General features: G+C 39.0%; 2 protein-coding genes across 2 annotated transcripts; one reads left to right on the forward strand and one right to left on the reverse strand.

Moving 5' to 3' along the window:
* Positions 1-794: 794 nt before the first annotated feature.
* On the forward strand, positions 795-4,564 carry LOC134842099 (kallikrein-1-like). Its single transcript, XM_063858280.1, has 3 exons — positions 795-1,100; positions 1,564-1,583; positions 4,179-4,564. Exons 1-3 carry the CDS (start codon positions 836-838, stop codon positions 4,497-4,499), a joined length of 606 nt encoding a protein of 201 aa, XP_063714350.1. The 5' UTR covers positions 795-835; the 3' UTR covers positions 4,500-4,564.
* Positions 4,565-7,032: 2,468 nt separating this feature from the next.
* LOC134841744 (uncharacterized) lies at positions 7,033-12,024 on the reverse strand. The gene is made up of 5 exons (XM_063857783.1): positions 11,871-12,024; positions 10,318-10,600; positions 9,751-10,181; positions 7,626-7,908; positions 7,033-7,489 (listed from the first exon to the last, which is right to left on the reverse strand). The coding sequence occupies exons 1-5, from the start codon at positions 12,022-12,024 to the stop codon at positions 7,033-7,035; spliced, it is 1,608 nt and encodes a 535-aa protein (XP_063713853.1).
* Between the last annotated feature and the right edge of the window lie 229 nt (positions 12,025-12,253).

The following is a 12,253-nucleotide window of genomic DNA, read 5'->3' on the forward strand; positions in this document are numbered from 1 at the left end:
CATATATGGAAATATGTTTATCATAGACCTTTTGTGCAACTGCAGAAAAATTGTATGAATAGCATTTTTGGTCAACACGGATTTGTTTTTGATCTATAACTCCACTGAATTCAACATTTGTTCTGACTGTGGTCGAAATATTTTCGACTGTGCTTGACTTTTTTCGACATCTGCCATCGAAATTGGATACGTTTCGACTGAAATCGGCCTATGTTTTGACTCTGTTTGACTTATCTTTACACTGGACTCGACCGAAATCAGGTATGTTTCTACTTTGTTCTCGATTTAAAATTGCTTCTCGACTCAAAAATTCAGTTGCAAAACTGCACCTTAAAGACATTCAGCATTTCGGCCCGGGTAGCAGCGTTTGAATCAGGCCAAAATTATCAAAATGGTGCAATCAAAATGTGATCTTGGTCATGTCATCAAAACCGAAGGACTCTTAAGTGTAATGATTCATGTAATCATTTTTCATATTCATGCTTCCTCATGGCACTGTTTTGAGTTTTTCAACCACAATTTATTTATTCTTTAGACGGGTATCTTTAGCTCAGTATAACTTTTAATTTTATTTTCGACGTCGCTTTTTTCAACATTTTGATTTCTTTTCCGACATCTCGTAATGAAAATAAGATTACGCATTGCTTTTATATTAAGTTTTCTTTCGGTTTCATTAAGTTTGATGCTGTTCAATGCCAGCCAGATGAACTTCATTAACTATTTGCAATCAACCTTATATAGTAATTCCAAGATTCGGTTAAATTTAAAGAGATTCGAATTAAATACAATGAAGCCAAGAAGAGTAATTCCATCTCTTCGAATACTCTATGATATCATGAAGAGAAAACTATTCTTCCTAATTGTTTTGATTGAATGTATTCATATGTTATCAGCATTCACTCATAAAAGGTTCAAAAATGACACAACTTTTGACAGTGTAGTTGAGTCGCTTGTTGTCAATGGAGGCAGCACCTATCATAACGGGTTCTACGTTAAAGTCAGGACCCTGAAACCCCTGGGACCTCGCAACTTCTGCGGGGGCGTGCTGATCAACAGTCTATGGGTGCTTACAGCCGCACACTGCGTCAAACCCACATCACGTAACATCTCATTGTTAATCTTTGAAGATATCTCTTTGAAGATCTCAAATTTCGTATTTCATTTGATAAAACGGGCAGTGCTCTGTAATCCGATTGGGTTCGCTAACTGTCCCCTCACTGTTTCTGGTGCTTCATGTTTAAATTCTCGTTTTATGCATATTTACCATTAACAATGAGGAATAAAATCTTTCTTTCTTTCTTTAATTTTTTATTGATATATATTATTAGTAGTTTCATTAGTGATGGAACACTAACAATTATTTTTGAATAATTTTGTCAACGAAAGACTCTCTACGCATTTATTTGAAAATACAGTGCGTAAAAAACTGTTTTTCACTTTTAAAAAACTATGTTTAGATGCTGATGAGAATGAGCTTTGTTAGATATCAAAATATAAGTAATGGTTTTAAAATTACTCCAAAATTCAATGAATTCGATGATAATTCATTCTAAATTGTTTCAGCTCGGAATCTGATTATTGAGGTTAGCAACTTCCCCAGAAATGAAAAGCCACTGAAAATAATTCACGTTAGTGCAAAGATGACAGCAAGAGGGTAGGTAGCTCCTTTGCATTATCTTTAACCCAATCATCTATAGTAAATTAATGAACTAGGCTGTTGTAATTTCATGCGAAGTCTGGTTCTACTACTTAGAGTCCGAGTGATATCGTAATAACATGCGTTTTCAGTGATAATTTGGGCTCAAAAAGTTTCCAAATAATTCTCTTTGTCGCAAAAAATGAATAAAACAACTGGTCTTAATTTGCTATCAATATCAACTTCTGGGACGATTGGACAAAATGTGGTTTTCATTAAGAATTTTTGATTTTGGTTTTTTCTTTAACCAATAATGTGTGCTTATTCATTTTAAACAAATATTTAGGACAACCGTTTGTTTTTTGCTGGTTTAGTTTATAATTTTTGCGATGGAAGAAATTATATCAAAACTAACCCGCATGATCTGTCAAAAAATCGGGTTATTTTCAAATGAGAATAATAACATGTGTTCCAAATTGCAAAATGGATTATTGACCAACGGCTGCTGATTGGACTAAATTAGAGTTGAATTTTTCCTTTTTTTCTACTTTGAAAGAAAACTTGGTCATCTGCTACCGAAATTGCAGCAACAAAAAGTTTTTTTTTCTGATTGAGTATATTATCTTACAACTATTTCAAAATAACGTCGAACAAGTATCTTTGATCATATATTTTGTTGACATCTCAATCCTTCATTATAACTGTGGTCGGAACATTCTAAGCCACTTGAACTGTGACCAACTTGTTGGTTGATTTCTTGAATGTAAAACTTTGAGTTAATTCTCAATTTTTTTTTTTAAATAATTTTGAAGAAATTTTGCGGTCTTTTTAGTACTTTTATTATTATTTAATTTAAAAAAAAAGTAGGCGAATAGATGTTGCTCATAGAGAATGCCACCCGACAGGCTGATGTCTTTTTAGTATTATCCCAAGCCGAACTAACTTGTCAGCTTAAATTTCATAGAATGTTTGGCTCTGATTTTTGGCTTGTAAGTTAAACAAGACTGCTCTTTTATCAAGGCAAAATCTGAATGTTCCGACTGTCCATTAACTTTTATCGAATAGTTTGTGGGAAAAGACAATACAGAAAACCTATACATTTTTGGACAAAATCAACGGGTAAAATTTTGAGCCGTACGAAATTATTAAGAACAACAAGACTGCTCGTATCAGGGCGAAGCCCTGAATGTTCCGACTGCCTTTTAGGGTTTATGGAGCAGCAGTAATAACATAAAAAAATTAAATGAAATAAAATAAAATGAAATTTTTTTTTCTAAAATTTGAAATTTTTAATGAAAATCATCCCCCCACACGCCATATAAAGTACAAAAAGAGAGATTTCGTTCCTTCTAACAAATCAATTATGGCAAATAGCTTCGTTCAACCAATTTGGAACGATTTATAGGACGGATTAAATCTCCGCTTAAGCGTTAATAGCGCGAATTATATCGCTCGTTAATTGTCCCAAATTGGTCAAAATGGCAATCTTTAAACCCTCATAACTTTACGAAAAATAATCACAGGTGAAATATCATTTCAAATTTAAGCTCAGGACAACAATACCTTTCGAATGATAGAAAAAATTCCGTCAAAAATGGCTAGTTAAAAAGTCGAAATTTGTCTGAAGAAAAAAAACCCACCCCGAGCACAAATATTCAGTTACTTTCGTATCGAAAGTCGGAACAATTAGCTAGCCTCAATTCAATTTGGAACGATTTTGCGGGATAATTTGCCACGCATAAATAATTTGCGTTTGATCTCAGCATTATGAATAAACTCTTCAAAGCGCGCATAATTTAGTCCAGAACATGACAAATGCAGTTTTCAAACCCCCAGAACTTTTTTAAAAAATTATCGGAGATTAAATACCTTTATACTTTTGAACTGAGTAACCAAATTAGTAATTTACAACTGAAGAAATTGGCAACGACTCTACATGGAACTTTGAGCTGCGCGAACTTTCTTTTATGTTTTCATTGTTTCGACTTTCGTAACGAAAGTAACGGAATATTTGTGCTTTGGGTTGTTTTTTTTTCTTCAGACAAATTTCGACTTTTTAAGAAGCTATTTTTGATAGAAATTTTAAAAGTTATTCAAAAAGTGGTGTTGTCCTGAGTTGAAAACATCATAATTACCCAGTCATCGTTTTTCGTAAAACTATGTGAGTTTAAAAATTGCCATTTTGGCCAAATTGGGACATTTAACGCGCGATATGTTTCGCGCTATTAACGCGTAAGTGGAGATTTAATCCGCCTTAGAAATTGTTCCAAATTGATTGAAAGAAGCTTGTTTGCCATAATTGATTTGTTACTAGGAGCGAAATTTATCACTTCGTACTTTATATGGCGCCTGTTGGGGGTTGATCCACAAAATATCTCAGTTTTAAAAAAAATCGTTTTATTACATTTAGTTTTTTCATGTTATCACTGCTCCATAGACCTCAAAAGACAGTCGGAACATTCAGAGCTTCGCTCTGATACGAGCAATTTTGTTCTATTTCATTACTGAGATTTTGTTTGGACTGGGGTACTGATATTTTTAGATGAAACATTATACGCATTTGGATTTTGGATACAAAAAGCTGGGCCATGTTTACGAACACGACATCGCCCTGTTAAGACTGAGAGAAAGCATCAAACAGGCCTACTTCGGAATTCTCCAATTATACTTTGAACGACAAGACATCGGAATCCCATTGATAGCTTTAAGAATGGGCTCAATAAAGCAAAATCAATTTGAGTTTCCTCTGTCTCTGCAAATGGCTGAATTCCGAGAAATCACGCGATTGAAGACTGCCGAGGACTTTAAATTTGAAACTTGTTCTGAGGCAACGATTTGTACCAAGGTGATATATAGCAATTAAGAAACCATTTTTTACTCCCTTCATCAGCTTGACGTTACCTTGCTGGAATAGAATTGTTTTCATGATTGCATTCGCTTCCTTAGTAAAAACTTAATCTAGTCCAATTATTTAAAGGGGTGCCTTTTGGGCTGCATTTTTGCGGAGAAGATATTTCAAAAATCATCTAAAGTTTTGTTGATTTTTTTGTAACTGATCGGCATGATTTTCCAATGCCGCAAAAATGCTTTAAAAAAACACGTTTTTACCAAACTTTGCGCCAATGTGATAAACGAGAGAAACAACTCGTCTGTTTAGAAGTAAAACACTGATGTTAAAATGTTTGAATTCAAAATTTAGTTTTTAGTTTTTTTGTTATTTAAGTGGTAGCTCAGATCAACTGGCTTAATTCAATACTTGAGTATTGCGAACTGAAATCAACAACAGATAATCTTCTAAAACAGCACCTCTGACCTTAACTATACATACGTAACAAAATCATTCTCATAATTACATAGCGCCAATAAAAACACACTTAACTGCGACTGCAGTAATAAACTATAAGTCAGCTAAAGGTTGCTGCAAACGCAGTACTACATTCCCCCGAAACCAAGAAAAATATAAAAATTTAGCAATATACTAGCATAAAATGGGCTTCTGTACTCAGTTTTATACATTGGTATATAAGTGAGTCTCATTTTTAACGTTTCATTATTAGTGGCACTTTCCACTTTGCACTTATCTAAACATTCAGAATTTATAAGAACTTATCTCTTCTGATCCTAAATTCGGTTTTTGGAGACCTGCCGAAGTGTGCCTCAAATGGCGAAAGCGACTGTTGAATTCATTTTTGTTTAGTCCAACGAATATCCCGAATTATTGGACTGAGGCATGGTTTGATCACTTTCACGTTTTCTTTGACCAACATGACGCCGAGCTATCTTTTTATTGTCTGAATTGTTCTTTCTACCAACCCACAAACGCGATGGTCGCCAACCGGGAAAAACGAAAGTTCTATATTATTATCAAGGCTGAATTTTTTCATCGCCTTCCCTTTGAACGAACCCCGAAAATTGATCTGTTTTTATTGACTCTGGTATTCCATGAGTGTCGATGGAAGAGCGTAACAATTTTATCGAAGATTTACCTCCCCCCCATCGATTTTGTAAATTTGATTGAAGGAACTTTAGAGTATTGGTCGATTGCTACTAGCAGATAGATCTTTTTCACTTTACAAGCTTCTAGTCGACCAGCGTAGTCCAACTGAACTTCTTGATCCGACTGCAAAAGCAGTGGAAGAGGGTTTGAAGAATATATTTTGCATTCCTACCGTATCTGGTACATTTCCTGCACTCCTCGGCCAGATTGATGATATCTTTATGCATATGTTTCATACATCAATCATTGCCTCTTGTCCCGGATGGCCTCAGTGGATCCTCTTCATTACCGCGGGTCTGGATTGTCCTGGAAGTGGTAGTCTATTGTCGACTTATATACAGTCGTCGACGACTGACAACTGATTCCAGAGTGGGTTCGTGTATGGGCCCATTAGTTCAAATCCTGCCCAGTCGTTCCGCTCTATGACCAGTCTTAATCGATCCATCCGTACGTCTTTGGATATGAGCTCAACCAGTAAAACACTGATGTTAAAATGTTTGAATTCAAAATTTAGTTTTTAGTTTTTTTGTTATTTAAGTGGTAGCTCAGATCAACTGGCTTAATTCAATACTTGAGTATTGCGAACTGAAATCAACAACAGATAATCTTCTAAAACAGCACCTCTGACCTTAACTATACATACGTAACAAAATCATTCTCATAATTACATAGCGCCAATAAAAACACACTTAACTGCGACTGCAGTAATAAACTATAAGTCAGCTAAAGGTTGCTGCAAACGCAGTACTACATTCCCCCGAAACCAAGAAAAATATAAAAATTTAGCAATATACTAGCATAAAATGGGCTTCTGTACTCAGTTTTATACATTGGTATATAAGTGAGTCTCATTTTTAACGTTTCATTATTAGTGGCACTTTCCACTTTGCGTCCCACGATCTGGAAAAGTCAAGTGCGGCGTATCCAAATTTTGGCCGAAACAAACGCCTCTCCAAAAGTCCTAGGTCCTAGCCTTGTCTCCATTGGTTTGTCTGTCTCTGTTTTAAGATTCGCCAATTTTTGTCTATAGGCCTCCAGAGCTAGTTGATTTGGATCCGCAATGTCCTCGTCAGTAGTTGTTTCTTTTACTGAATGCTTTATTGGGCTGCCTAATCGTTTCGGCCCCTGATTTTTATTGGATCTCTTGCTGTGGCGGACCTTTGGTCCCGTCGGGTCAGCTACACTTGACTCGTCTGAAAATCCTGGTGGAGAGCTCATCCGCCCGTTGTATGTTCCTCCGGCATAGATTTTTTAGCGTTCAAGATTTCCTCAGCTGTATTCTGGATTCCCCTCGTTAGAACTTGGTCCGCTAGATTCTCCCACTCTTCAGGGGCCATCGTGTCTTGTTGTTGAAACGTGTTGAGAATCGTGTTAGGGGATGTATATCTATGTATCCTCTTTATCTTAGGATTGTTTTTTCTTGACGAGGACGAACTGCTTGGGGCTGCTTATCCCCGTGTGTCCTCGCTGTCTCCTCTGTTCTAGTCAAAACTTGGTTTTCTACAGCTGCTGCAGCTTTTTTCTTTTCCTGTGCCGACTTTTTCTTGACTTTTTGCTTCAGGACGACATCCTCGTGGGACTTTGGTCCTATCGACGCTGGACCACCCTGATGGTGTTTGGCTTTTTTGACCGCTAAGTTTAAACCTTCTCTTATTGGGGTGCCCTTTGATGTCACCACTGTGTCGCTATTCTGAAAAAGTTCTTTGGCCTGCTCCTCTGACTGAATTCGGATTTCTTCCTCTGAATCACTTTCTAGTGGTGGCTCTATCTCTTGTCTCTGATGTTTTCTTTCCGGCTCCCCCAGAGGACTTTTAACTTCCCCTTTTGACTCCCTCTCACTGCGGTATTCGGCAATCCTTTGAGTGGTATTGTCGACTTCGCTAGATCACTCTTTCGGTATGTCGAGCCAGATGCTGTTGTAACAGTTGTCGGTGTATCCGCGTGGGTTTATCTTCTACGAATCCGCGTTCCCATGAATACAGTAACTCTTACTTGAGATTTTGGCCGATCTTGCTCGTGTCGTCCACTAGCTGCTGAAGATCGTTCCCTGAAAACTCTCGCCTCTCGTCATTCCGTTTTGCGTTTGTCTCCAGTAACGCCTTGAGAGTCCTCGCCCTGTCTCTGTCTCGTGCTGCTCTAGTTTGCTGCTTGAACAGCGGGCTAACCTCTCTGCTATTCTGGCCCTTTGGTACAGTTGTCAGAGAGTCCCGGAATTGATCAATCCTTTTTTTCAATTTGCTCTTGGTCAGTGCTGACCTCTCCAGACGCTGCTTATCTAAACATTCAGAATTTATAAGAACTTATCTCTTCTGATCCTAAATTCGGTTTTTGGAGACCTGCCGAAGTGTGCCTCAAATGGCGAAAGCGACTGTTGAATTCATTTTTGTTTAGTCCAACGAATATCCCGAATTATTGGACTGAGGCATGGTTTGATCACTTTCACGTTTTCTTTGACCAACATGACGCCGAGCTATCTTTTTATTGTCTGAATTGTTCTTTCTACCAACCCACAAACGCGATGGTCGCCAACCGGGAAAAACGAAAGTTCTATATTATTATCAAGGCTGAATTTTTTCATCGCCTTCCCTTTGAACGAACCCCGAAAATTGATCTGTTTTTATTGACTCTGGTATTCCATGAGTGTCGATGGAAGAGCGTAACAATTTTATCGAAGATTTACCTCCCCCCCCATCGATTTTGTAAATTTGATTGAAGGAACTTTAGAGTATTGGTCGATTGCTACTAGCAGATAGATCTTTTTCACTTTACAAGCTTCTAGTCGACCAGCGTAGTCCAACTGAACTTCTTGATCCGACTGCAAAAGCAGTGGAAGAGGGTTTGAAGAATATATTTTGCATTCCTACCGTATCTGGTACATTTCCTGCACTCCTCGGCCAGATTGATGATATCTTTATGCATATGTTTCATACATCAATCATTGCCTCTTGTCCCGGATGGCCTCAGTGGATCCTCTTCATTACCGCGGGTCTGGATTGTCCTGGAAGTGGTAGTCTATTGTCGACTTATATACAGTCGTCGACGACTGACAACTGATTCCAGAGTGGGTTCGTGTATGGGCCCATTAGTTCAAATCCTGCCCAGTCGTTCCGCTCTATGACCAGTCTTAATCGATCCATCCGTACGTCTTTGGATATGAGCTCAACCAGTAAAACACTGATGTTAAAATGTTTGAATTCAAAATTTAGTTTTTAGTTTTTTTGTTATTTAAGTGGTAGCTCAGATCAACTGGCTTAATTCAATACTTGAGTATTGCGAACTGAAATCAACAACAGATAATCTTCTAAAACAGCACCTCTGACCTTAACTATACATACGTAACAAAATCATTCTCATAATTACATAGCGCCAATAAAAACACACTTAACTGCGACTGCAGTAATAAACTATAAGTCAGCTAAAGGTTGCTGCAAACGCAGTACTACATTCCCCCGAAACCAAGAAAAATATAAAAATTTAGCAATATACTAGCATAAAATGGGCTTCTGTACTCAGTTTTATACATTGGTATATAAGTGAGTCTCATTTTTAACGTTTCATTATTAGTGGCACTTTCCACTTTGCGTCCCACGATCTGGAAAAGTCAAGTGCGGCGTATCCAAATTTTGGCCGAAACAAACGCCTCTCCAAAAGTCCTAGGTCCTAGCCTTGTCTCCATTGGTTTGTCTGTCTCTGTTTTAAGATTCGCCAATTTTTGTCTATAGGCCTCCAGAGCTAGTTGATTTGGATCCGCAATGTCCTCGTCAGTAGTTGTTTCTTTTACTGAATGCTTTATTGGGCTGCCTAATCGTTTCGGCCCCTGATTTTTATTGGATCTCTTGCTGTGGCGGACCTTTGGTCCCGTCGGGTCAGCTACACTTGACTCGTCTGAAAATCCTGGTGGAGAGCTCATCCGCCCGTTGTATGTTCCTCCGGCATAGATTTTTTAGCGTTCAAGATTTCCTCAGCTGTATTCTGGATTCCCCTCGTTAGAACTTGGTCCGCTAGATTCTCCCACTCTTCAGGGGCCATCGTGTCTTGTTGTTGAAACGTGTTGAGAATCGTGTTAGGGGATGTATATCTATGTATCCTCTTTATCTTAGGATTGTTTTTTCTTGACGAGGACGAACTGCTTGGGGCTGCTTATCCCCGTGTGTCCTCGCTGTCTCCTCTGTTCTAGTCAAAACTTGGTTTTCTACAGCTGCTGCAGCTTTTTTCTTTTCCTGTGCCGACTTTTTCTTGACTTTTTGCTTCAGGACGACATCCTCGTGGGACTTTGGTCCTATCGACGCTGGACCACCCTGATGGTGTTTGGCTTTTTTGACCGCTAAGTTTAAACCTTCTCTTATTGGGGTGCCCTTTGATGTCACCACTGTGTCGCTATTCTGAAAAAGTTCTTTGGCCTGCTCCTCTGACTGAATTCGGATTTCTTCCTCTGAATCACTTTCTAGTGGTGGCTCTATCTCTTGTCTCTGATGTTTTCTTTCCGGCTCCCCCAGAGGACTTTTAACTTCCCCTTTTGACTCCCTCTCACTGCGGTATTCGGCAATCCTTTGAGTGGTATTGTCGACTTCGCTAGATCACTCTTTCGGTATGTCGAGCCAGATGCTGTTGTAACAGTTGTCGGTGTATCCGCGTGGGTTTATCTTCTACGAATCCGCGTTCCCATGAATACAGTAACTCTTACTTGAGATTTTGGCCGATCTTGCTCGTGTCGTCCACTAGCTGCTGAAGATCGTTCCCTGAAAACTCTCGCCTCTCGTCATTCCGTTTTGCGTTTGTCTCCAGTAACGCCTTGAGAGTCCTCGCCCTGTCTCTGTCTCGTGCTGCTCTAGTTTGCTGCTTGAACAGCGGGCTAACCTCTCTGCTATTCTGGCCCTTTGGTACAGTTGTCAGAGAGTCCCGGAATTGATCAATCCTTTTTTTCAATTTGCTCTTGGTCAGTGCTGACCTCTCCAGACGCTGCTTATCTAAACATTCAGAATTTATAAGAACTTATCTCTTCTGATCCTAAATTCGGTTTTTGGAGACCTGCCGAAGTGTGCCTCAAATGGCGAAAGCGACTGTTGAATTCATTTTTGTTTAGTCCAACGAATATCCCGAATTATTGGACTGAGGCATGGTTTGATCACTTTCACGTTTTCTTTGACCAACATGACGCCGAGCTATCTTTTTATTGTCTGAATTGTTCTTTCTACCAACCCACAAATGCGATGGTCGCCAACCGGGAAAAACGAAAGTTCTATATTATTATCAAGGCTGAATTTTTTCATCGCCTTCCCTTTGAACGAACCCCGAAAATTGATCTGTTTTTATTGACTCTGGTATTCCATGAGTGTCGATGGAAGAGCGTAACAATTTTATCGAAGATTTACCTCCCCCCCCATCGATTTTGTAAATTTGATTGAAGGAACTTTAGAGTATTGGTCGATTGCTACTAGCAGATAGATCTTTTTCACTTTACAAGCTTCTAGTCGACCAGCGTAGTCCAACTGAACTTCTTGATCCGACTGCAAAAGCAGTGGAAGAGGGTTTGAAGAATATATTTTGCATTCCTACCGTATCTGGTACATTTCCTGCACTCCTCGGCCAGATTGATGATATCTTTATGCATATGTTTCATACATCAATCATTGCCTCTTGTCCCGGATGGCCTCAGTGGATCCTCTTCATTACCGCGGGTCTGGATTGTCCTGGAAGTGGTAGTCTATTGTCGACTTATATACAGTCGTCGACGACTGACAACTGATTCCAGAGTGGGTTCGTGTATGGGCCCATTAGTTCAAATCCTGCCCAGTCGTTCCGCTCTATGACCAGTCTTAATCGATCCATCCGTACGTCTTTGGATATGAGCTCAACCAACAAATTTTTATCAAGCAGTTGTGACAGGCTGAAGATACCCACGTCTCTCAGCTGTTCGTTTTTTGAGCGATCCTCCTTCCTAGAGTCGCTTTTAATTCTCGTTGACTGTTGTAAGACACTCACCTCTGGGCTACAATCATTGTCCTCTGCTGTTAAGTTCACCTCATTGATTGCTTTTGACGGTGAATCATGTGATTGCTACTGACCTTAGGACTGCTAGTGAGAATTTTAATCGCAGCTTCAAGCTGTAGACTACTTTCTGAATACTCCCTCGTGTCTTGACTGACTGGGTACCAGAAGGACAACAAGTTTTTTTTGCCTCTGCGTCGTTTTTATCCCACGTTACTGCTCGAGCAATTGCATTGTCCTCTGACTAACTTCCAGAGCCCGTTCTGTCTAGAGCTCCCCTTCTTATTTTGCATGTCAGGTGAAACGTTATTCCTGTCACTTCTTGCTCCGTGACTCTTTCTCTTTCTGGTCTCCTGTTATCTTCGATTCTGATTTTTTTCTTTTTCGCTTTTCCACTCTCCATCTCGCTTCGACTGAATTTTTTTGTTTTTCAATTGTATCAACCGACTGAATTGTGTAAAAGAAATTGAGTAAACTGTTTTGTGACAATGTGTTGTGAAAATTTGAGAGTCGTGAGTTTATCATATTCTCGTTCCGGACGAGCTTTGCTCGTTTTTGACCGTCTTGGTTGCTATAGCAACCGCGCCTGGACTTCATATTATCTGTTTCATTTTGACGTTTAGATTTTTCTA

This window comes from Symsagittifera roscoffensis, chromosome 3, assembly GCF_963678635.1.
Source record: "Symsagittifera roscoffensis chromosome 3, txSymRosc1.1, whole genome shotgun sequence".
Taxonomy (NCBI): domain Eukaryota; kingdom Metazoa; phylum Xenacoelomorpha; order Acoela; family Convolutidae; genus Symsagittifera; species Symsagittifera roscoffensis.